This window comes from Alligator mississippiensis, chromosome 1 (genome assembly GCF_030867095.1).
Source record: "Alligator mississippiensis isolate rAllMis1 chromosome 1, rAllMis1, whole genome shotgun sequence".
Taxonomy (NCBI): Eukaryota; Metazoa; Chordata; order Crocodylia; family Alligatoridae; genus Alligator; species Alligator mississippiensis.
The window spans coordinates 327,888,904-327,915,392 of record NC_081824.1 but is presented as its reverse complement, the minus strand read 5'-3'; the positions used below and the strand labels follow the sequence as shown (position 1 = coordinate 327,915,392).

Below are 26,489 nucleotides of genomic sequence, written 5' to 3'. Positions count from 1 at the left end.
ACAGAAGAGGAGGAGGTAGCAATACAAGCAGTAAAAGCAATGGTCCTCACTACAAAAATGACTTCAACTTGCTAGTCAGTATTAAAGTTTAAAAAAATATTTAATCTGCGAGGCAAACTTCAGAATTGCTTTGCATTTTTTTTGGGTGATGATTGTTAAATAAAAATACAGTTTTGTTGTTGTATGGAAGACTTCTTCTCTCTCCCCCTTTCCTCCATTTAAAACAAAGGCCCACATTTTTAAAAACTTTAAACAGTCATTAATACAGTCACTGGAAGTATAAATAACTTAGCCAACAGTTCAAGGGAAAAATCAAGTCAGGTATTAAAGAATATTGTTAATAATTTTCACTTAGGCTGTCCTGAATCCTTTTATTTGTTACTGCTGAAAACTAATGAAAGATAAACGTTTCATCAGACTACAATAGTGAATGTTATGCCCACATGCTTATTCTAGTCACAACCATCAACATGCATTTTGTATATACATATAGGATACAAAATTCAGGACATTCTCATTAATCTTTTTTTTTTTTTTTGGTAAAGGACTTAAATCATAGTGAACTAAGTGAACCCATGGTTAAAAAGGGCTAATAAAATCTTACCATTGTATTTCTAACATACCCAGTGCCCCCAAATAAGACACATTAGTTTTAAGGAAGGCGTCAGAATATAGGGGTTAAAAAAAATTCCAGAGTTATTGCCATATGGCTCTGTCCTTGCTCCTAATCTTCAGCTTGCTCACCCTCCCTTTCCTGTTCAGGAAAACCTTTTCACAGCTTAATTGACTGCTTTTGCCTGAACAGGAAAGGGAGGGTGAGTGAGCTGAAGGTTACATCTGTCCCTGCTCCAATTCAACTATGAAAGGGTTAAAGCTACAAGACTCTGCCCCTCCTTTAAGCAGCTTCTGGGGGTATGAGGAGAGAAGGAAAAGAAACAGGAGCCATTTTATAGCTTCTTCATGCTTCTATTCTGCGCAGAAAAATCAGCTTCTAACTTAAGATATGCACCCCGATTTTGGAGGGCTAATTTTTGGGGAGTGCGTGTGGTATGGAGGTAAATAAGATAGGTATAATGAGTTTTGATAGGAATAATAGTTATTGCCCTATAGAATAACATTTCTTAATTTAGATTTTCAAACTTCTTTTTCTTTGTTCCTAATAGTGTTAGGAACTGGAGCAAAGGTATTGAAAATACAGTCTATGTGTAAGATCAGATTAAGAAAATTTGGCAGCCAACTTGCAGATCCTTCTTCACACTTCTCAGCCATCCAAAGCCGTGGAGAGCCAAAATGTGAGCTTGAGTGGGAGGAGCTGATGGGGTAGTTGGTTATAGGTGACAGAGTTCATTTTTTTTACCTACTCCCTTTCTTTACCAGTGTAGTTGTAGCATTCTTAGCGAGGCGTAGGCAACCTTTATTTCAGCTGTGGGCCAGAATGATCCAGCTTAGGTATGAGATGGGCATGGGGAATGCTAAGACTTGGCTGTCGCTGCTGCTTGTCTCCAGGGTGGCACGGGGAGAGCTCACAGCCAAAGCTTGTCCCTGTGGCATCATGAGAGCACCTGTAACCAAAACATCCCATCTCTGAATGCTGCTGAAGTCCCATATCCATGGGCTGGATCCAGGGTTTCACAGGCTATTGGTTACCGACCCCTGTTCTAAGCTATAAGTCAAGGGGATAGTTACTTCTCCCTCTCCCTATCATTTCTGCCACCTCTGAGCTCTATTGTAGAGAGGGGATGACCAGAAGATTTTCTCCAAATGCGTTGTGGAGTGGTAAAGATCAAAGGGGTATTTGAAGAGCTCTTCCCAATGAGAAATAATATGGGGCAGAATTTCCCAACCGGCATACTAGAAAAGTTGCCTTAGTGGGCTAATAGGTGAAAGGAGGAGAGGGGGAATTTTGGTCAGAGTAGGTTAGAGTTAATTGTGGAAGGGAAATAAGCAGATAAGTAAGTTAAAGGTAGAGAAATGGAGATTTCATAAAGGTTTATATTGAGAAAATCTTTATGTAATATATTTCCTTACTTAGAAAGACTTGGTGCAGTTAATTAAGCTGCAAAATTTGCCTCTTGCGTAATAACTAATTATTTGTGAACCACAGATTAGTATCTTAAATGGTAACTGAGTGTTTGCTACAGAATGAGTTTGCTGTCCCTAGAATAATGCAATCCTTGGATATCTGAAGGGAGTAACACTGTAGGAATGTTGAGGTGGTGCTTTATTAGTATATAACATTCATGAGACCTACTACAAGAAAACTTTATCTAGTTTTAAACTGTGGATACCACAAAATATTGAAAAAGCTTGTATTGATGCATTCTTTTAGGGGAAAATAGGATATTAAAATGGGCGTAATGCACCTACATTGAGCATAGACCTAGACCAATGACAGGGATTTTGAAAGAATCTATTAGTTGAAAGTTCTGAGATACACCCTAAAAAAAAGTCATGGTAACTTTTGGAGGATTGTTATTCAGTGGGAGGATAAGACTGGCTGCTTAGACCTTTTCCATCCTTACTTACTGATTCCTAGTTATGTCCAGCATATCAGCTGGAATTTAGATTATCGGTGGGCAAAATAGTAGAAATGTATGTAAGAGTTACAAGGACTACTGGAATAAGATGCAAGACCAGCATCAAGTCAAAGGTGTTTAAAATTATGCAGGAACCTTTCACACTCTGTAGGTCCCAACTCCTTTTGTTACTTGCACCTCTATACTAGTCCTGACCTCTATCTTGTCCTGTTACTTTTGGATTTTGTTGATGTGGGCATAAGCAGGCTTGACTCTTGTTCAACCACTGCTTAAAAAGTGTCTTTGTCTTTCCACCACAAAATTCCTTTCCCTCTTCCTCAATGTCTTTGACAGCCTTTGACATCACCTGTAACCAGTTGCGGGAAAAACATATTCCCTGCTTTAGGCTGTCTTGAATGATTATAGCAGTTTCAAACACTTAAGAAGGAACTAAATTAGTGACTCTACATCTAAAAGTGCTTTCCCTTTTCAGTTTCTGTATGGTAAGTACTGTAGTCTATTCTCCATATACTTATGCCAGGCAAAAGTAGCCTTAACTTTCACAATTCATAGAAGAGTGTCAGTATTGTACAAAGAATAAGCTTTTCTGTCTGAAAGATGCTATATGCTGACAAAGCCTTTTCTAAGCATCTGGCAGCTGGTGAAGCACCTTCTTAATCTAGAGCCTCCTCTTGGGATCTGTTCTCTATGATGAACTCTAGGAAGAATAATTTATTGTGATGTGAATTCTGTGCCATCTTAAATATTTTCATTCTTTTTTAATTCATGGATATCTTCTAGTTTTTTAAATTATATTTCAAGTCCTTCTTAAATGATACAGCTTCTGTTTTCTTTGTGGTAATTGTTAAGATTAGTTAGAGGAGGAATCTAGTTTTTAATTTCCTGGTTACTGTCATTAAAATCATAGGCATAGAGAAATTAGGGTTGAAAGGGACCCCTAGAGGCCTGAGGAGGGATCAGTTATATTCAACCCATCCCATATAAACTATAACTTAAACTCCTCATAAGACTGCTGTCAACCCTGACACAGCATAGGCCTAACACGCTAATCTGCCACAGATAAAGCAGGGAACTGTGGCAGCCAATGTCCTGCTTCTGTGAAATGTCAGTACATGCTTGAGCGATCCCGGGTAGAGGGCTATGCACCCTGCTATAGTGGAAAGCAAAACCCCCCACAGTCTATACCAATCTGACCACAGGGTAAAATTCCTTCCTGACCCCAAATGTGGTGATTAGTCTGACCCTGAGCAGAGGGGCAAGACCCCTTAGCCAGGAACCTCCAACTTTCGTCCCAGCAGGAACATTGGCACACCCTGGTCAAAGTCCCCAACCTTAGCTGTAGCTAATGCTCAGTGCCTCTGGGAACGCTTAAAAACACTCTGCCACATAGCAAAGAAGGGGGGTGGGGGGTGGTTAGGGACAACCAGTAAAGCCCAGAAGCATGGGAGATATTCATAGTAGAACATAAGCATAACTACGCCTAGATCATCCCTGACTCCAGTGGCTGTACAATCTCTTCTGGAACACCTCCAGTGATGGAGAGTTCCCACCTGCCCTAGGCAGTGTGTTCCACTGTCTTGCTGTTCTAACAGTGAAGAAGTTTTTCTGGCTATCCAATATAAACTTACTTTGCTGCAACTTTTAAGCCATTGGTGTGTGTCCTGCTCTCTGCAGCAAGAGAGAAAAGGTGCTTTCCCACTTTATGGCAGCCCTTCAGGTACTTGAAGACTGCTATCATGTCCCTTCATAAGCACCTGTTGCTCAAGCTGAACATGCCTAAGTCTGTAAGCCTCTCCCCATGTGACTTGCCTTCCAAGCCCTTGATCATCTTTGTTGCCTGCCTCTGGACCTTCTGTAATTTCTCCATAGCCTTTTAAAAATGTGTTACCCAGAATTGCGCACAGTACTCCAGCCGAGGCCTAACTAGGGCCAAATAGAGGCATTATCACTTCCTATGTCTTGTACCTACTGCTTCTATTGCTGCATCCTGGCTACATCATAATGGAGACTCTTGTTGAGTCTGTGATCTACCAAGGCACCTAAGTTCTTTTCCTTAGTGCTGCCAACCAGCCAGGGGTCACCCATTTTGTAATTGTGTTTTTGATTATTCTTCCCAAGGTGTAGCACTTTGCATTTATCTGATGAGCTTCATCCTGTTAGCTGTAGTCAACTACCCAATCTGTTGATCGCCTTCTGCATTTGTATTCTCCAGTGTGTTTGCAATATTTCCTTTCTCATCATCTGCAAACTTGCTCAGGAAGCTTTCTGTGTCAGTACTCAAATTGTTAGGAAACACGTTGAACAGCAGGGGGTCCAGAACAGGCCCTGTGGCTTGCCACTTGAAACCTCCTGCCATTCTGACATGAACCTTGTAGTGGGTTGTCAGTTCTTTATTTCCTGGGCAAACTTGTGCCTCAGGACACAACATGATTCACCAATCAGCAACCAGCCAAATAAAGTAAAGAGTTAACTTGCACTCTGCGGTTCTTTCCTGGACCTAGAGAGAGTGCTCTGTCTTGGTGCTGCAGCCTCTCTCTCTCTCTCCCCCCTGATAATTAATGACAAACAACTGGGTAGGGGTATCAGTAACAACAAAAATGTATTAAATAACAACACAGTAATCAATGATCATTACAACTATGTGCAATTACTAATAATATACTATCAACACTATCCCTAGTTACCCTACACAGGTGGTGCTAGAGAGCAATGATGGGTTCTCTCACACTGCTTCAGCAGCAGATGCAGGCAGCACCACTCACACGAACACCAAACAGAAGAGATGTCGGTGCCCTGTATCCTCACTCCACACATACTAGACCAATTGCCTAATGATTCTCTACCCTTTGCTTCTTAGACTTGTAAGGCACATGCATACACTGGATCCCACCAGGTATTGGCTGCCCCGAGCTCTCCAGCTATGACATTCGAGGTGCGCACCTCTCACCATTCTATTTAGTCTATAGGGAACAACCGCAACTTCAGGCTGGAATCCCACTCGAGTCAAGGAACACATTGACATCCACAATACAGTTCGCAGCAGGCAGAGAGCAATCTGTCCTTTTTATGCGGACAATTCACTGACATCTGTCAATCAACAAAACAGCCAATCAAAAGCTTGTGCACATGTTATTAGCCCTTTTCACATGTCACTATCATGCACATGGCACTCAACCAATCAAGTCACTGCCCAAAAGGGTGGAGAAAACATTATTTTAAAAAAATGAATTAAAAAAAATCAATTTTTTTTTATTTAAATCAGATTTTTTTTACTTAAGCATAGTTTTTATATTTTTGTTAAGATGCTTTAAAAAAAAAAACCTATGTAAAGATAATTTTAATTTAAGATATGTTAGAGCACAAAGATCATTATGGAATAGGGATTATAACTTCTAATTATATACTATTTCAGACAATATATTCATATAACCTGTTCCTGCTCATCAGCGCTATTGTCTCAATGCAAGTTTGTGTACACAGAGCGAAGCCCTTACCTCTTTCTAACAGCGCAAAGTTTCAAGAAGTTAAATGAATAGAGGATTGTTGGGGGTGGAGTAGATCTGGGCAAGGAGAAGGAGTCTGGAGATAAATGCAGGCAGGGAGGGGCAGTAAAAACAGAAGAGAAACATTTTGAGCAGATTATTCCAGAAGTCTTAAGGGAAAAGTTTCCGAAAATAGCCTCTCCACTGATTTGAGATCCAGTGAGGGAATGGAATGGTAGAAGGGAAAACCTATCATGGCAGTAGGTTTGCCAGGCTGTAAAAGAGACCCTGTTTGGGACTATTTTAATGAAGGCTATATCAAACAATGAGAATATACTTTTTGTAGAAAATAGTGATTAAGTTGAGGCTTCCTGTCCAGTGATTTTAAATTGATTTAATTTAAATCAAATCCATTCTGCTTGCCCAGTCAACCCAGAACTTTCCTTTCATCTGAGCATGTTCAGCTCTGGAAAGTGGGTAATGAGGTAATCAGGGTTCAGGAGTTCAACCGGACCTGAACCTTTTGCATTCACCTCACTCCGGGCATGTGCCACCTTATGCACTTCACTTAACCTAAGTAAAACACTAACCAGGCCAGGGAATGCTACAGTGTCTCAGCCAACACTGCCTGCAACTGGGCTGCTGCTTCGACTATGTGCAGCTTGCTACAGACCTGTTAATCGTTACCCTTTTCTTGCGACTATTGAGCCAGTTATCTATCCACCTTGTAGTATTTTTATCTAACCCATGTTTCTCCAGTTTGTTTATGAGAAGGTCATGCAGGACCTTGTCAGAAACCTTGCTGAAGGCCAGATACGTTATATCCATGGTGCTCCTCCCTTTGTCTACCCAAGTAATTAGTTGGTTAAAGAAGGATATCAGGTTTGTTTGGCACCGCTGGTTTTTCATAAATCCATGTTGACTGCTTGTTCAATCTTTTCTCCTTTCTGCAAGCTTCCAGTTCATCTTGTTTATTTCCCTTACTTCTTGCATTTGTATATATGCATTGGATATATTTTGTGTTTTGACCTTCTCACTTCGTTCTTGTGCCAGTTGTTGCAGTTCTGTAGCTCTCTGGCCCTTTTCCAGAGTTGAATTGCTATTTTGAGTCTTTTCCCCTCAGGACTGTGTGCTCTGTTGCTGGAGGGTTTTGATCACCATTCCCTCTGGAACTTAGTTTAAAGCCCTCCTTACTAGGTTGGCCAGACTCCATCTAATGATGCTGTTGTCAGGTGGATCCTAAGATCATTTCATAGAGGAGTAAAGCTGGAAGGGACCTCATAAGATCATCTAGTCCAACTGGGAATCAAACCTGCAACCTTGGTGTTATTAGCACCACACTCTAGCCAACTGAGTTAAACAGTCATTTTCCTGTTGTCGAGGAAGCCAAAACATTTAGGTCAACACCACCGCCTCAGCCATGCATTTATTTCCAGTATATGATGATTTGTGCCTGGACCCTTGCCTTCCACAGGAAGAATTGATGAGAATACCACTTGTGCGCCAAGCTCCTTAATCCTCTTTCCAAGATCCTCATCGTCACTTCTAATTTGCTTAGTGTCATTCCGCACAGTTATCAGTACTACCAAGAGTTGTCTTTTCCTTCTGCTATAGTATTTACAGTAAAAGCAAAGTTCGAAAGGGGGAAGAAAAGGAAAATATCTTCCTTACTTAAAATTATGCACATCTGTCAAATGACTTGCCCTATATCCCAAAGAAGCAGGTTACAAGATGTCCCAAAGAGAGAGTTTATTAATGATTTGGGAATCCATAATAGAAATACACTGTGTGGTATATGTAACCTGCAGGAACTTACTGTGACTGAAGTTTAACCTCCCCCCAAGTCTCCCCAAGTTATATGACAGCTGCTGTATACCTTTAAGACAGGGGTGTCATCTCATCCAGTGTCATGGGCCAGATGAGTAGTGTGGAGCAGGTCTTTGGGCCAGATCCAGAATATGAAGCCGTTTAATCTAGCCCACAGGACTGAAAATTTGGTGGTGGGGAAATCAGCACCAGTATTAATTGCAGCAGTTTCCACAGCCACAGCAGCTGCTGCTCATCCAGTCACCAAATATCTGACCCGCAGGGCTGAGAATTTGGCTCAGAGATGAGCAGCAGCAGCATTAGTTCCTGGGTTTCTGGGAGCGGTGATAATCAACAGTGCCACTGTTTACCCTACTGCAAAATTTCCAGCCCCATGGACTATGCCTTTGACACCCTTGCCTTAAGGTAATGACAGTTAATGATTATTATCACTGTTAATTATTATAACTAAAAATAAGATAATGACATAAGTACATTTTTATCACTTAAGGTATGTGGTATCGTGATACTTGCAATATACTTTATTTTACCTGAATCCAAGATGGCTTTGAATTTAAGATGACTCCCCCACAATAATTAGATTCTGTACATGGAAAACTTCTACATTTTGCATCGAATATTTCATCTGATTACTGGGGGGGGGGGGGGGGGTGTCATCTTAAATGCATCTCTCCTACTGTTACAGTGGGGAAAGCAGCAGCAGGTGGGGGCTATTCCATTTCCTCCCCCACCTCTAGTTTCTGCCCCCTCTGGGCCCAGCAGGTGTGGCTCTGGCTCCATTTTAGTCTGGAACACAGAGCACAGGGTAGCTCTGGCCCTGGCCCAGACATGCAGCAGTGTTTGTGGCCATGGCAGCACCAAGCCCCGGGACACCAGATGGAGTGGACAAAGGTGGGGAGGACAGCTTCTGCCTCTCTGACCCTGAACCTGTGTCAGGGCTGGAGTTTGAGCCACAGCAACCCGCTGTCCCCCTTCTGGCTTGCAGTCAAATTGAGGAAAAGTTTTCCCCTTTGAATGTGGAAATAAAATCTTGTCTTGGATTCAAGTAAATATCATAGATAGGGTATAGGCCTTTTTATAATCATGTTGACCAATCTTTTTTCTCAAGTACAAGGCATTATTATAGATGTATTACCAGCACAAGAATGGCACTGATTGTGGAGAGTATTACCATATCTGTCATTTTAAACTAGAGATATGTAACTCTGCTTTTCTGAGTTTGTCTTTAAGGTACCATTTTAAAACAAGTTGTCTGTGAGGGAGGTTATTTTGTGATAAAACATTATTTTTCATCTTAGTTCTGTTTTATCTTAGCTCTGTAAGGAAAAGAATCAAGAGTAAACTTGTGCTTACAGTGGACATTTATAGTGAATTACATGGTTGCAGATAGACTACAGCTTTCATACTAAACATTTCTCTTGTTTAGTATCTGTCAGCACAGGTATGCAAGTTGGATGCCACAAAAGTAGTTTGATTTGTGGAATAAAAGGACTCATGCATTTTTTCACATTTTTTCCCCTCAGAGCTTACACAAATTGAGGACCCAAGAGAGCAGTGGAGAAGGGAGCAGGAACGCATGCTAAAGGAATATTTAATTGTTGCCCAGGAGGCACTTAATGCCAAGAAAGAAATTTACCAAATTAAACAGCAGCGTTTTGAGCTGGCTCAAGAAGAGTATCAGCATCTACATAAAATGTGTGAGGATGACAACCGTTCCTATGCCAGCTGTGAGTTTGTTCTTCTGCTAATACACTTTTCTCACTATTTAGCATTCACAAATTTATTTAAGAACTTGTCCCCATTACTTTATTTTTTGGTGATGTAAACAAATTTAAATTACTCATGAAGAAGCTCATATTAAATTCTTAGAGGAAGTTGTACCTTAACAGGTGGGGGGAAGCCCCCTCAAAGACATTTTTCTTTGATATAAGTAGCAATTTCATTTGAACTTGCTTTTTTGCAGGGTGGTTTCTTAGGACAGAATACTGCTGTTTTTATCTGTGTGTAGAATATTGCAGGTATTAGTGTAGTAGTTAGAGTAGACAGTCTTACTTTCTGCTCCTGCTACTACTAATGCAAGCCCTAGATTGCATTAATGAAAAATACCTCCTTGATTCAAATATTTTAAGGTACGTTTGGACCTGATAAGATGGATTTGCTTCAGTTTGTTCATACTTGAAAAGACACTAATATCAACCTATTATGTTAATCTACAGTACTGTATACCAGCAGGTAGCAAATCTAACAGCCTTTAAACTAAGTCTTGGAAGACTGAAAAACTTCTTTTACGACATCCTACACCATTGATTTTTTATATATATAGATATAGCCTCATAACATAAATAATTGTTTAGGCTAGAAATAATCAAACAGGTTCTTTTAAGAGACGAAAGTTTAATAAAAGATACCTTTGGATAGCCAAAAAACCCCCAGTATGACCTTAAAATTAGTTCCTTCCCTTTATTTCCCCACTAATTAATTTGTCCTTGTTAGTTTTTTTTTTTTCTCTATCCACATGTCATTTTACTTCCTTTGCTTGTAGATGTCCTGTAAACTTCTGCTTTCGGACTGCTTTTATGTGCTGCCGCCTTGTACATTTTAAGCTATGTTGCAGGACCGATCTGCCTTGGCCTTTAAAATCTCTCGTGCTATGACCTACATAGTTAGGTTTTGGCTAAATTATACCCAAGATTTCCCATACCTTCTGATATTTAAATAAAAAGTTCCAGGATTCCAGCTGAGAAGCAGCTAAAGGATAACAAGAAAAATGGAAGATTGGGTGCTGGCTCATGGTATATCGGTTGGACAAGTAACCTGCTGAATATTGCAGGGGAGAAAAAGAAACGGTGTGGAATAACATCTAAGGGTGCAGACAGAAGTGCTGCTCCCCGCTGTAACTCAGAATGATTTCTGCAAAGAGTTCTGAGTTATAACATTACCCCAGACCAAACAGAAGTTCCATGTTGGTTTCAGTGGTGAGAGGAATCTAGCTGCCTGCTGGGAGTCTGCAGTCAGGGTCCCATAGCAGTGGCCATAGCTCTTTGCCAGTGCCCAGTGCTTGCTGTTTTCAGAATGGGAGGGGAGAGAGGCAGCAGAGGGAACTTGTTCTTGGGGCTCCCCAGCCAGTGCTTAAGGGTGGGGTGGGTGAATTGGAGCCCCCCTCCCAACATGTGGGCATGGGGCTCCAATATACCTGCCCCACCCTTTTGGAGGGGGTGGAGGCTGAAAAAACCCAGACTGAACTCCCTCTGTTCCCTTTCTCCCCATCCCATTCTGAAAGCAGCAACAGGCTGGGAGCTCTGCAGACACAAGTTACAGAAGTTGCTGCATTTTGAAATGTCTTTTTTTGATATCTCATGCAACAAAGGGTCAGATTTTCATCTGCTTGGCCATTTTTGAAGATGTTTGCAGCCATGCACTTGTGTTTGGTCACATCTATAAAGTGCTTTCTATGGCCAGATTGGGCGAAAATTCTCACTTCTGTCTGCATCCTCAGCGGCTGGCTGGCTTAATGCCTCTAGCATCAACAAGGATTAACAGAGCCACAGAGAGAGAATTTAGTTCTTCATACCCTGGATCATTCTTGTCGCCCTTTTCTGTATCTTTTTTTTTTGTTTGACCTTTTGGTAGTGGGGGCACGCCATAATTACATGCATTATTCAAGGTGTCGGTGTTCCATAGATTTATACAATAATAGTGACAGATTAGGAATTCCTTTGGGTACACATGGTGGACTCCTGACAGTCTCCTGGGTAATTTCAGTCTCATTCAGATAATAAGGATTCTGTAGAAACCTGCTACTACTAACCTGTATAAGAGAAAGACTAGACAACTCAAGAGATTTCTTACGATTACGATACATGAAGGAACTCAGTTTTGCTTATTAGCTAATTGTTAAATTCAGTAAAGCACTTTTAAAGTAGCTGTGGAAACTAATAGCAGAAAGAACATATTACAGTTCCCTGCACAACAGCTATGAAAAAGGCTTTATTTAAAAAAAAAAAACCACAAAAAAAACCTAAGGCCATACAGTGTAAAAAGTATTCAAAAACTATATGCTAGGAAGAAATTAAAATAGTTAACAAAGAAAACAGCAAATAGTTATTTTATTTAAAAATACAAGGAATATATGTACTGAGGAAACATTCAAACAAATGTATTTATTTGTATTTAAAATAGATGCTGCTGGCACATTTATTAAAGAAAAAGATTTTTTTTTCTTTCCAGCTTTTTTTCCTCTACTCAATATTATGTTTACATTTATGTTGCTACATTCATTATATCATATGTTTCTGTGTTGAAAAACTCTGATGTCCCAAAAAATTGTGATTCAATTTCAGACAGAAATTGAAAGAAATAATAGAAACAGAGAAAGAAATGATAGAAATAACCAACACCCCCATATCTGAGGTTGCATATGCATCTGGATAATAGAGGAGACAAAGCTCATGCAGATGCTGATAATTTCTGCAATGCATACTCCCCCTATTTTCTCTGGATACATGGGTTTAGGACTATGCCAATTTTGTTAGGGATAGTACTTGTTAGTACTTGTTAGTGATAGTCCCATCCCCTCAAATGGAAGTCTTTAAATTATCCTGGATCCAGGATTCTTAATGTCAGGAGTAGAAGACCTAGCCCATAATCATATCTGATCAGTCTCCCCTAATTCCTCCCTTATGTTTTGTGGCACTTTTATCTGAGTAAGATTGAAATTACCCAGGAGATGTCAGGAGTCCACCACATGTACTCTTAGAATCTATGCCAAAAACCTCTCTATTGGTCCAAGACGCCAGTGGCAAAATCCATTATTGCAAGCCACCAGCACTATAAAAAAAAATCTGTATGTTGTTCAGAAGATAGGAACTTAGTGTTTTTGGTCCTGTAAGTCTTTTTTTTTTTGTACAATACTAGACATTGAAATTACAGCAGTTAGATTACCATATTTCTTCTCACTTAAATTCTGGCAACCATAGTCACTGCAATTGCAAACACTAGTGTACACAAAAACTAAACTTATCTTTTGTGGTGTGACATTGGTTGCTAACATCACTTCAAAATTGAGATGAGAGAAAATACCATTTTAAGTTAGTTTAAAACAGGAACATCAGGCTATTAAATTTTTTTCCCCACAATTTTCTTAAGTCTTATGGAGTTATTGAAAATTAATTTTGTGGAGCTATAGCAAGTCATTTTACACAAAAATTTTTGTTACATATATGCGGAGAAAAGGTTCTGTTTTTATTTTGTCGGTATAGATAAGCTACAATAGCCCCATCCATTTCTTTAAAAAAATACAAACTTAATACTAGCAACAGAGTAGAATACAAATAACAATTCAGACTTTGCTCTGAGATTATTGGAGCAGTGGTGAAATAGTTTCTGGATTTACTATTTTATTTCCTCCTAATATAGTTTAAAACTCAATAACCCAGCAAAATATTTGAAAACTATTTTAATAAATCTTTAATTTATCCACTAAGCCTTATAAAAATATGTACCAGTATTAATGTGTTCAGGGTTAGTAAATAGTTCTAACACTTTGGGTTTGGATTGGATCAAGCAGTTCTGAAAAATGAAGAGGCCTGGTTGATCATCTGGGATCCTGGTTTTCTCTGTTTTAAAAGAGCAAATTCTCTGATAATCACAAATTCTCTGACTAAAAACCCTAGAATCCATGATTAAAATGAAATCATGGATCAATTGAACACAATGTTTTATTGTTATATTGATAATTTTTAAGCAGTTTGGAAGCCTACCAGACAAACACAAAATAAATTCTAAATACCTATAAATTTTGGTATTTGATTTTGAGTTTTTTTAATCGTGGAAAATTGGAGCTGTCCTGTTCATCAGGACACGGGTCCAGGCCCCTCACTCTGAAGCCACAGCCCCCCAGCCCTGCTGGTACCCCTCACTTCACAACCACAGCCCCCCACCCCCAGTCCTGCCTGAGTGGGCCCCCAGTTGCCAGGGCTGTGGGGCCAGGGACCTGGGTCCAGGGCCTCCTGCCCCCTGCAGCAGTGCCCAAACCCTGGCTGCTGCCCATGTGAGGTGGTGGCTGCTATGGGAGACCAGAACGCAGATCCTGGCTCTCCCTTCACCATGGGCAGAACCACAAGAGTGGAGCCCATGAGCTGGGTGGGTGTGGGTCTCTTCTGTGGACTTGGGCTCCCTGCCCTGCTGCCCTCCCCCTGGGGCCACCACAACCCAGTGGGCAAGACCCAGTGCAGCAGGCCAAAGTGGGGCTGGGTGGGGAAGCTTCTTGCTGCTGCGAGCCCCATGCTGCCCTGGTGAGGTGCCCCTGCCCACCTGGCAGCAGTGAGGGGCACAATTCCACACTGCCACTCCCGCTACTGCTGGGCAGGCAGGTGGGGCTTTGTCAGGGCAGTGCAGGGCTCCCAGTGGTGGCAAGGAGATTCTCTGCCTCACTTCGCTCTGGCTTGCTGCACTAGGTCTTACCTGGTGGTGAGGGCATCAGGGCACAGAACCTGAGTGCGCAGTGGGCTGTCCACCCCCACACCCTCCCCACACACAGCTTTGGGGGTATGTGCCCCTGCCCTGCCTCCCCTGCACCACCTGGGAATGCGTGCAGCAGCTGGGAGCTAGCCCTCCCTCCCCACCCTCCTGGATGAGCTGCCCGCAGTCCCATCCTGCTCCCCACTGGTGTCCTGTGGCTGTGCATTCTGGCCCAGGCTCCAAGCCCCATGCACTGCCCGTCTGAGTGGCAGCCCTGACCCCAGCCTTACCCAACTCTCTTCCTCTCTCTTTCCTTATGGGAGCCTCAATTTCCCTCCCCCCCTCCCCCCACCCCAACTTACCTGTGGCAGCTGCTCTCCAGGCTGCCTGGTGGCCATGTGCGTGTATATGTGCACACATGCTCATGGCACCCCTGCCTGAGCTCCCTCCTCCCACTCCCCCCAGCCCCTTGCAAGTTGCAACTCTGCCAACCTACAGAGAGCTCTTTGCAAAAATGGAAAAATCTATGTTTCTACATTAAAATGAGCAATCCATGCTTCTCCATTAAAAATGAAAAATCTCTGTATTTCTCAATTAAAAAGGAAAATCTACGTGTGTGTGTGTGTGTGTGTGTGTGTGTGTGTGTGTGTGCGTCCCAATTTTCTATGGTAAGCAGAAAACCTGAATCCCTGGTGTTCATGTAATTCTCCTTGTTTCTATCAGTCAGGTTTCATTAAAAGACAGCTAAAAGTTCCTAAAATACTTGTTTTCTGTGGGAGGAGACATGGTCCACATGCTTGTGGGTTGGATGGGAGGTATCCATGGAACATTCTCACTTTTAAGTTGTGATCAGTGCTATGAAAAAGCTTAAGAGATCTGGAATTAGAGAATTTCAGTCCACATATTGATAGCAGTTGCATGGGTTTTTCTGGCAAATTAGTGCATGGTTTTTAGTAATCTCTTTTTTTTCCCTTTTGATCATGATATATGGATGAATAAAAATAAGGGATGGGTTTTGAAGCAGCAGGCTGCAACTTTAACAACAAGGTGGAATGAGGTCATGACTCTTCAAGCCATACAACCAGTAAATCAGAGCTGGCCTTCTCCAGTCCAACGTCTTGGACTCTTGGGGTGTAGACAGATATAGCAATTGAAGTGTTCCAAGAATGTCACTGATTTGGAGCCAGTTCACAATTTCCCCTGGGCAGAAGTGTCCACAAGTACACGGCTAAGGTTCTGAGTCGAATCCTCACCTTTTGGAGATTGCACAGCTGTCAAAATGCCACCAGGGGAGGTAGAGTACTCATACCATTGTGCCTTCCAGGATGCAGTGCTACAGTTTCCTGAGGATTTCCCTAAATGGGGAGGAAGACCTAGATTGGTTGGATGCCACCCGCAGTTGAAATTTTTTGCTTCCTCGTCTCAAACCATTGAGTTAAAAAGACTGAATTGAATAAAGAACACTTTGTGGTTGACTGGGGGTACACAGGTGTGTCTTGGGTGAATAGCTTTGACCCCAACACAGATAATGGGCCCAACTTGGTGGGTCCCAGGCTCATTTAGGCCAGGAGTGTGGTGGAGGGTGGAAGGGCTACCAGGTGCTTGTGGGGGGACAGGGGTGGCACTCTGATGCCCTGTTCCTGGTTCCCAGGGGGCTGCAGACTCTGAGGGCCTCCATGAACTCTGTGGCTTCTCCTTACCTGTCCTGAAAGCTAGTTTGTCAATTTCACCTTTCTGCTTTGGCCCCTGCAGCCGCAAGTCCCAGGCTCATTTGAGGTGGGGAGATGGGTATGTGGAAGGCATGGACAGGTTGCTGATTGCTGTGGGGGGCTGTGACTCCCTGTATGTGTTGCCCAGGGGTTTGGGTTCTCCTCAGGCTCTTCAAGATCTCCACTGTTTTGCTTTTTGCAAGACTTGCATTGGAATGCATTTTGTCAATGTCACTTTCCTGCACAGGGTTTGTGCTGTGGGTCCCAGGCTCTATTGGGTAGGGGGTGTGAGTGGAGGGGTTGCCAGGTTGGGGGCGGGGGCAGACTTCCCTCTGCATGTAGAGCTGGGGAGGTGCTACATGCTCTGGAGGGCCCCAGCATCCCCCCCCCCCCCCAAACTCTGTTTTGTTGTCAGTTTCAGTGCCTTGAATAAATATACCCTGTGTTGCAAAGTTGTAGGCTCACTTGAGGTAGGGGATTTCCAGGTTCTTGGAATGCTGTGTGACCCTGATGCTTATGGTGTTGGGAGGTGGGAGGGGGGCATGGGTGCTCTGACCCCCCTACCAAATAACTTTAGGGCTTTTCAACATCTGCCCTAAAAAGCTATTTTGTTTATTTCACCTTCCAACTGCAGACCCTTGAGTTGTTGGGTCCCAAGCTTGTTTGTGGTGGTGAGAGTTGAGGGGTAGCCAAAAGCTGTGGGGGAAGGCAGATGTATTTTGCCCCTGCTTGTGGTATGTGGAGGTCTGGGGGCTGAAGTGCCCAGGGTCTGTAGCAGGAATCTGAAATTGAGAAGGTAGCTTTCCAAGCACGGTTGGAAAAGATGGAGAGTTTTTGCGGTACCCCAAAGTACCCATCCTCCAGTGAACCATGAGCAGGGGCCCAAATACATACCCAGCATCTGGCAACCCTTTCATTCCCACTATTGTCTGCCCGAGATGTGTCTGAGACCCATATCCAGGGTCTCTAAGAGGGAAGTAAAACTGACACAGAGGTTTTCTGCTTCTGTACTAGGTAGGTTGCAGAGTCCTGGCTGCATTCCAGCACAGCCCCTTGCCCCTTGTTTGGGGGGGGATGAAGTGAAGTGCAGTTTGGGGTGCCTGGAAGACTGAGCAGACACTAGGCATGAAATGCTCTGTTATCATGTAACATTTTTCTGGTTCATGGAGGACTGGTTCAAAACCACACTTGATTTTCCCATTCCCATTTAAAATGTTCCAGGAAGCTTTAATTGTTTTTAAGTGGCCTTGCACGTCTAGACTTGAGGTGTTTAAAGTGGATTTAGGATGTTCTGTTACATCTGTCCACGCTCTTACTCTCCTAGATGCTTCTTGACTTATCCTGGAGACACTGCACTGTGACTATCTATTCTGACCCATTCCTAAACCAGCTCTGTGTATGTCATACCTCCCCCACACTATTCATGCTTTTGGAGCTAACTTTCCATTTGCATGATTAAGCTTTTTCCTGATAATTTCATTAACTGATGGTTATTAACAGTTAATTTCATCCAACAGTGTCAAAGCACTTAAAAGTCAACTTTGCATACACTTAACATTTTTTACAGTTATGTGCATCAATAAGTGTAGCCTTGCCTTGGAAGAAGAGTTAACAAGTGTAATTTTAATCAGTACACAGTTCAGTATAGAAAGTAAACAATTTTATCTGGACCAAAGATAATTTACCAGTTGAAATATATTATAGGGTGACTTGAAAACTTGCATGTTTACTATAAAGAACATGTTGGCATATGAAATGGTTCAGTGCCTTAGTTAACCCAGTCAAGGCCTCTAAGATAACAGAGAGGTGTCTTTAGATAGAAACTCTAATGAAAACCTATGATTAAATTCCCTCCCTTCCATTTAGAAGTTGTAACTGAGAGGAAGGAAAATTTTGAACTGCAGAGTGTCATGTCATTGCATGTATTGAGATGCTACCAGGTCAGGTATAATCAGTTTGTGATGATTAATACTGAAACCAATTGATTTTTTTGATTAAAAAAATAATTCTTCAAGGTTTCTGAAATGTATGATGCTGTGTTTTTATGTTTTATACCCATTTGGTACCAGATTGATTCTTATTTAATTAAGTGGCCCAAACTTTAACCAGTGATACAGTTTTTATATTTATTGTGTTAGTCACCCAACAGTTAAGTCATTTTTGGCTGTTATAGTTATTTGTGAAATGTGGGTCAAAAGCGGTGGTAAATAAAGTGTGTTATCCTAGGATCATTAGGGGTGTATGAAATGGGCCGTATTTGATTCAGATTCGGCCCAAAACAGGGACAGTGATTTGATTAGTTAATTCGGATCACTGTCCCGATTTGATTTAGCTGAATCCAAATCTGAAGATTCAATGCTGAGTTAGAGAATCAGTGATTCGGCCACAGACAGTTTTAAATGTTTTTTCTACATACCTCGAAGTACCAGGTGCAGCTCATGAACACTGCAATGGTGAGACGAATGGAGCATCTCACGGGAGTGTGGAGGGGGGCCCCCTGCGTGCTTGGCAGCTAAACTAAAAGTGCACCGGAAGTACTTCCAGTCCACTTCTGGGTCCGCTGCTGAGCACGCTGGCGCTGCCCCCCCCCCCCCCCATGCCTCCCTGGCTAAGTGATTGGCTGTGGGGGGACCCTGGGTGCCCCCCCCCGCCCCTCCCCAGCTCCAGGAGGCATCAGTAGCCAAGCTGGGAGGGGGTGCAGGGGGACCTCCACATGTTCCCCGACAGACCCGGAAGTGCTTCTGGTCCATTTCTGGGTCTGTTGCCGAGTGCAGTGCGGACCTTCTCATGTTCCTGTGGGACGCTCCATCCGCCCCATCATCTCAGTGTTCACGAGCTGCCTGGTACCTTGAGGTATGTAGAAAAAACATTTAAAGCTGTGTCTATGTCCAAATCTCTCCGAATCGATTCAGAGCATTCCGATTCGATTTGGAGAGATTAAATTTGTTACATTGTTATAAAGGTATTTACAGTAAAGAAAAATAAATGAAAAAATCATTGAACATACTCTTTCAACTTTTTTGCTGTAGAAAATAAATAATTTGGGTGCAGGCATTAGCATTTTGTTCAAAACAATTGCTGCACGCACTTTTTTTTAACCAAGTGATTATATTTCCTCCCACTCCTGCTTAAAGAGAGCAGTTTGGAATCTGTTTGCAAATAAATTTGTTTCCTCTTAGATTGAGAGAATTGTCTTGGGAACCTGAAATGATTTGAAGGCCACCTTTTTTTTTTTACTTTTATTTATTTATTGTCTGGATATAATAAACATTTAAGCATATGCTTGACTTCTGAGCGTGTGGTTACATGATATGAACAGGACCATAGAGTTTTAGAAATGTATTGAATTGGTCAGTCTGCAGTGGCATACTATGTGCATATACTTTTACTTAATGCACTGAAGAATGAATGCTTTATTGTACCATTGTTTTCAATCTCTTTAGCATTTTCTGGATTTTCAACTAATACCAAGTATGATCCATATCAGATTAAAGCAGAAATAGCAAGCCGTCGTGACAGAGTAAGTAATCTTTTTTTCTATAGCATTACAAAGTTAAAGGAGCAGGGAATATGGATATATAATGATATGTGTGCATACAAACTTAATTTTTTTTCAGTAATGTAATTTGTGGTAGGTGAGGAGGGCACCTGCCTCAGGTGTCAACACTGGGGTACCAGAATGGTGCCTCTCCCCGTCCCACCCTCGTCTCCCCACCCTGCCATCATTCTAGCAATAACTGCAGCCCTGTGCTGCTACTGTTTCAGCGGCAGCTGGGTGCTGGGATACCATGCTGCAGCTCTATCAGCAACAACCAGGATGAGCAGCACCAGCACCAGCTGAGGACTTTTAAGTCCCCAGGACAGGTAAGACTCCTGCTTCTTCCCCCAGCTCCCCAGCCTGCTGCGCAGGGCACAATCCTGGTTAGTTATGCCTCTGCTTATTTTATTAATGTTAAGCTAAGTTGTGTGGGCATGCTTTCTAAAATGAATACTTTTAAAATGTTGCTATTCTAAGCAGTTTAATAAAAAAAATGTAATATTTACTATGTCACAGTGACTTGCAAAGCAAACTAGGTCATTTTACAAGCATATAGAATTTTCTGATATGAATGACACCCTGTACAACTTGAATTTTGAAAAAAAAATCTTTGTCTCAGTTTTGTCACCAGGAGTAAATATTTTGCAGTCCAAATAGTATTTCCATTTAACACTTATGCAAACCAATTGTCATTTTATTTTACAGTTATGTTCATTAGGCTCCTAGGGGTGTAACCGAGGCTGTCGTTTGTATTTGGAACGTCATTAGCCATATGGTTACTCATTCAGTGGGAGCACAAGCCAGGATGAATTTTATCTCACTGGACCAGAGCTGTTTTATAAAGGAATAAAAGCAAAAGCACCTCACAGTAATAATATATAATTCTAAGTACAAACAGAGAACGTCCTTCTGTCATAAGGTGCCATTTTTATATGTCATTTTTCAGAGCAGAAGCACACTTTAGGATGCTGTCTTTTCTAAAGTAGATGGAAGTGGCAGAGATACATTATAGGTGGCTTTCTAAAATCCATTACACTCTTAATAGAAAACAGGAGAAATCTACATGTTTAACTGTGCAGTAGATTCCAGCAATTACAAAATATAGTGTATAACTTAAAGTTCCCCAAAATCTTTCTGAATTGAGTGTTTCTTTTATTAATGCATAAAGGGGAGCTTAGCATGCTAGATGTTCAACACATGAAATAAATAAAATACATATCCCTTATGGGTGGTGGACCTGTTTTTGTTTTTATCAAATACTGATCAACTTTCCACTTAAGTGTTTCTGTAAATAAATCCTATTCACCACCCATCAAAGGTATTTAATCTATCTGCATGTGTTTACAAAACAGTATGTAGTTGAGTTAATGTGCAAAAAAAAAAGAATCCAACAAGAAAATTGAGTTTGATTTGTCTCATATAAATTGACTCAGTTTGTTTAAAGAGGGTTTTCCATTTATGTATAGATTATGCCTCATTGTCTCTTCTAATTCATTAGCAAAGTGACAGTGGCCTTGAACAGGCATTCATTTCTAGTGGTGAAAATTTCTGGGAAATTTCCTGGAAGGGATGGAGCAGCGGGCCAAAACCCTCTGCCTGCTCCTCAGCTAGAGTCACCTCTACAGAAGCACACTTGTGTTCACTCAGTTTCTTTTAGGGGAAGCATGTACCCTCCGGAAGAAAGCTCTTGCAGGTGTCAATCTTCAAGGGAGGGACTGGAGAAAGTCTCTTGCAAGAAAAAAACACTCCTAGTCTGGTCCAGGAGGGGAATGGAGCAGTGAGTCAAAGCCCTCTGCCCATTTCCCAGACTAAGGTTGGGGGACAAACAAGGAGCAGCTGCTCTTTCACTCTGCTCCTGGTGATGGGAGAAGAGTGGGAGAACAATCTCTTCACCCTCTTCCCAGACCAGAGTCCCTGGTCTGGGGCATGGGTTGGGGGCTTTGACTCACTGTCCACACACATGTGTTAGGTGACCTTTTGCATGTTGAATTAATATAAAGAATACAACATACTGAACACTAAGAGCATTTATGGATAAGATATTAGCCATATGGTTACTCATAAAAATAAGACAAGCCAAATGTTAGCTATTTATTATCTGATGAGGTTTGATGATACAGTGATTTTTCACTGTGTTTGATGAAGGATGAGGGAGAAGTCATGTTAATCATTTTGTCATCTACTGATTTACATAGAAATTGTATCAGTGTCCTGATAAGTTGTATATGGCACCCTAAATCCTGTTTATTTACTTTGGTTTTTTTCACATAAAACAGCTTTGAATTTAAAATACAATTTAGGAAAAATAAATCCCTGAATACAGAAACATCTGTAGTTCATGTGAGAGTTTTACTTTTTTATTCTATTGCCATTTAGGATAGGTTATTTCTGGAGGAAATATTTTTGTTTTAATCTTTGTTTTAAGTGCATCTCATATTTGAATGAATATAGTAGTGTTTATTTTTAGACTCTTTTCCTGTGGCAGCATAGTAACCATTGTAGTACAGTGTCTTTCCCAAACCTACTTTTCAAACTAAATTTTTAAAATAGGTATGCAAAACCACACCTATCCTCAACATACCGTGTCTTTCTTGTATATGTATTAAAATGAACACAGATTAAAGAATGACAATTAAGGTAGTGAAAACTGCTAGTTTATCTCCCCAGGCATGTACCTGAATCTTTGGAGCACTATAATAAGTAGCTGCTTGTTGTACTATGATGCTAATGACCATTTAGGCAAGTTTCACTTTGCCTTTGTGTGAGTTTTATAATACAAATAAAAAATGCGACAATAGTTAAATGTTCTTCCTAGAGACATTAATATTCTTCCCACGTGAAAAATCCATAAAATTGAACCTCTTCCCCTTTCCAGCTGCTTGAGCTGGTTTCTTGTAAAATACTTCAAGTATAGCCTGGGAGGTCTATGGGCACTTGTCTACTACTACAAGAAGACATGGGAAATTGCCTGTGGACTGGGACTGGCTGGTTGTTAGTACAAGTGATTGCAGATAGTTTAGAATAGATTATACAAGCAAACTGCTGTTTTGTAAATATGTTAGTGGTGTGGATGTTGGATTGGATTTTATTAATGTTTCTGCATAGTTTTGATTTCTTTGTCCATGGATTAAAAAAAAATATTAAATGCAATCACTTTTTTAGTTTGAACAGTACACAGTAACTCAAGTTTTTGTATTTTTATAGAACAATTATAGCTTTTTAGTGAGGTGCTATTACACAGTTTTGCCTAAATTTTTTTTGTTTCAAGCTTTCTAGGTTAAAACGAGAGTTGGCACAGATGAAACAGGAATTGCAGTATAAAGAGAGAGGAGTGGAAACATTGCAAGAGTGAGTCAAGGGGTTTTTGTTTCTCTTGTATGAATTTCTTGTTACTGAATTGGAAATGTTTCAGGACTTTAGTTAATATGTAACCTGCTGCTATACATTTTTAAATCAGAATTATTCTGCTTTACAGTGTTTTCTCCTTGATAAGACAAAACTATGCATTCAAGACTGTTTCAGATTAGTTTAGGTTATTATTCCATTAGCTATTGTGTGAGCAAGTTTTATGCTCACATATTAACCAAAATGTAGTCTTGAATTATGCAAAGTATGGAGATTAGTAAGTTTAGAACAGTCGTAACATCTAAAATATTTAAAAAAAACCCTATAGTAATTTCATTTAGAGGTCTGTGTAGATTTAGTTCTGCCCTAATATTCCGACTATTATTACAACTTTATGAATTTTCTTTATTAATTGCTGACTTTCGTGCAGCAGTCCAAACATAAATGGAAGCTTGCTTTCTTCATCTTTCTTCTGCTTGCTAATATGTACTATATAATCAATAACAGATATACAAGTAAGGGGAAAATGAATATAAACAGTACACACCTAATAATATATAAATACTTATTAGCGTTTTTTTGCTTTAAAGCATACACTGAAAAGAGTAGCATGGCCAGAGGACTTCACTGACAAGATAAGCTAGTCATTCTTAGTCGAAATATATTTTAAAAAACTATATAAGAGTAATCCTTAAACCTAGAAGCAAATAGATGTATATAGCATCCTCAAGACCAATTGGTAATGTATTAGGAAAAGTCAGAAGGTAAAAGGTAAATGTTTAATTCCCTGAAAAATAATGGCTGCTTCAAAACAGGCATTATCATACAATGCTGCAAGAGTTATGCAAGAGTTAGCATGCATCATACATACAAATATTTATACCTTACATTTTTACTTAACGTTCTCTGTGTGAATAATAACTTTAAACTAAATATAAATTCCTGCTTTTCTTTCCTTTCTTTCCTATGAAAATGAGGTTAGTTTAAAAGGAGAACAATGGGATTCTAATTTAAGGATCCATTCATAGATTTCATAGACATTAGGGCTGGAAGGGACCTCGGAAGATCATCGAGTCCAGTCCCCTGCCCAAAGGGCAGGAAGTCAGCTGGGGTCATAGGATCCCAGCAAGATAAGCATCCAGTTTGCTCTTGAAGGTGTTCAATGTAGGCGCTTGTACCACCTCCGGTGGCTGGCTGTTCCAGACCTTGGGGGCTCGGACAGTAAAGAAATTCTTCCTTATGTCCAGCCTGAAACGGTCTTGTAGTAGTTTATGACAGTTCGACCTAGTCGTCATCCCTTGGGACGCTCTGGTGAACAAACGTTCCCCCAGATACTGGTGGTCACCCCTGATAAATTTATAGGTGGCCATCAGATCACCCCTGAGCCTGCGCTTTTCCAGGCTAAAGAGCCCCAGGGCTCTCAGCCTGTCATCGTAGGGTCTGCTTCCCTGACCTCTGATCATGCGCGTGGCTCTTCTCTGGACTCTCTCAAGCTTCTCCACATCCTTTTTGAATTCTGGAGCCCAAAACTGGATGCAGTACTCCAGCTGCGGCCTCACCAAGGCTGAGTACAAGGGGAGAATGACATCCCGGGATTTGCTTGAGAAGCATCTATAGATGCAAGCCAGCGTTTTGGTCGCTTTACTAGCCGCAGCATTGCACTGCAGGCTCATGTTCATCTTGTGGTCAATGATGGCCCCCAAGTCTCTTTCTTTCATAGTGCTAGCCAACATAGCACTGCCGAGCCGATAAGGATGCTGCAGGTTTTTCTTCCCAAGGTGGAGGACCTTGCATTTATCGGCGTTGAACACCATCAGATTCTCATCCGCCCACTTGCTGAGCCTGTCCAGGTCAGCCTGGATCACCTGCCTGTCTTCTGGTGTGGATGCTTTGCCCCAAAGTTTGGTGTCATCGGCGAACTTGGCCAGTCCGCTTCTGACTCCAGTGTCCACATCATTAATGAAGATGTTGAACAGTATGGGTCCAAGGACAGAGCCTTGGGGGACCCCACTGGTCACAGGACACCATGATGAGTGACTTCAATCAATTACTACCCTCTAGGTCCGACCCTGGAGCCAATTTTCCAGCCAGTGGATTGTGGAGGACCCAAGGCGACAATTGGCCAGTTTCACCAAGAGACGATCATGGGACACCAGATCGAAGGCTTTTTTGAAGTCAAGTTATATGACATCAATCTCTTTTCCCTTGTCCAGGTGATAGGTCACCTGATTGTAGAAGGAAATGAGATCGGTCAAGCAAGACCTACCTGCAACAAACCCGTACTGGCTATCCCTTAAGATGTTGGCGTCGGCCAGTCCATTAAGGATGGCCTCTTTAATAAACTTTTCTAAGATCTTCCCCTGGATAGAAGTCAGGCTAATGTGCCTATAGTTAGCCGGATCCACTTTCCTCCCTTTCTTGAAGATAGGCACCACATTGGCCTTCTTCCAGTCTTCGGGCACTACACCAGAGCGCCAAGTGTTTTCAAAGATCCGCGCTAGAGGCTGGGCTATGATGCTCGCCAGCTCCTTGAGTACCCTGGGGTGAAGATTGTCAGGGCCGGCTGACTTGAAGGTATCCAGCTTCTCAAGGTGTTCCTTCACGAAGTCAGCATTAATGGAGGGCAGGGGATCACCCTCATCCGGACTTCCCTGTCCCGTAGCGGGCATGGGCGTCCCATGGGACTAATGAAAGACCGACGCAAAGTACCTATTCAGTAGGTTGGCTTTTTCCTGGGCGTCAGTTGTCAGTTGCCCCATCTGGTTCAGCAGGGGTCCAATGTTGACCCTGCTTTTCCTCCGGCTCCCCACATATCTGAAAAAGGACTTTTTATTGTCCTTGATGCTCAAAGTAGTTGGAGTTCAGTTGCAGCCTTGGTTTTCCTGGTCTGCTCCCTACAGGACCGGATCAGTGCAGAATAATCCTCCTTGGAGGTGATTCCCATCCTCCATCCTTTGTAGGCCTTTCTTTTTAGCCTCAGGAGGTCTGCTAGGTCCCTGGAGAGCCAGGGGGGCTGCTGTGCCCTCTTGCTGCCTTTCCTCTGAGATGGAATAGACTTAGTTTGTGCATTGAAGATTGCTCCCTTGAGGAGCAACCACTGTTCTTGAACTCCCCTCTCCCTGTTGTCATGGTCCCTTAGGGCCTCACCGACAAGCCTCCTGAGCTTGTCAAAGTCGGCTTTCCTGAAGTCAAGGACTTCCGTGTTGCTGACTGACTTGCCAGCTTTTCGGCGGATGGTGAAGGTGATCAGCTCGTGGTCGCTGTCACCCAGCTTCCCGTCGATCACTAGGTTCAATGATTCAGTTGTTTTGGTTTTTTTTCTGATGGGCTAGTCACTATATAGGAAAAAGCCAAGATTAAAAAAGGGGGGGCTTAAAGGCAACTCTAAATATACCTTAAAACTACATAGTTTATATGACTTTCAGAGAGATAAAATTATGAATCTTAGTGTTAATGTTTGTGATATTAAACCATATTAAATTGCTCACTTTGGGGTGCTAAGGTGATAGTTCATTTTCTACTAAGAACTGATACTTTGGGAATCTGATCTGATCAACCAGCGCTTCTTGTAGGCACTGTGTTCAAACACAAG

At 41.8% G+C, this 26,489-nt stretch overlaps 1 protein-coding gene across 3 annotated transcripts in view; it reads left to right on the top strand.

Moving 5' to 3' along the window:
* Window positions 1–26,489, top strand: part of WWC3 (WWC family member 3) — a 183,232-nt gene that overhangs the window by 61,478 nt on the left and 95,265 nt on the right. For 2 of the 3 annotated variants that reach the window (XM_059720925.1, XM_019495020.2), the window contains exons 3-6: window positions 9,370–9,573; window positions 19,458–19,534; window positions 19,780–19,878; window positions 22,821–22,900. In XM_059720925.1, the coding sequence (XP_059576908.1) occupies window positions 9,370–9,573; window positions 19,458–19,534; window positions 19,780–19,878; window positions 22,821–22,900 (460 nt within the window). The remainder of the gene's footprint in view (window positions 1–9,369; window positions 9,574–19,457; window positions 19,535–19,779; window positions 19,879–22,820; window positions 22,901–26,489) is intronic. The other variant, XM_059720926.1, reaches the window with a different exon arrangement.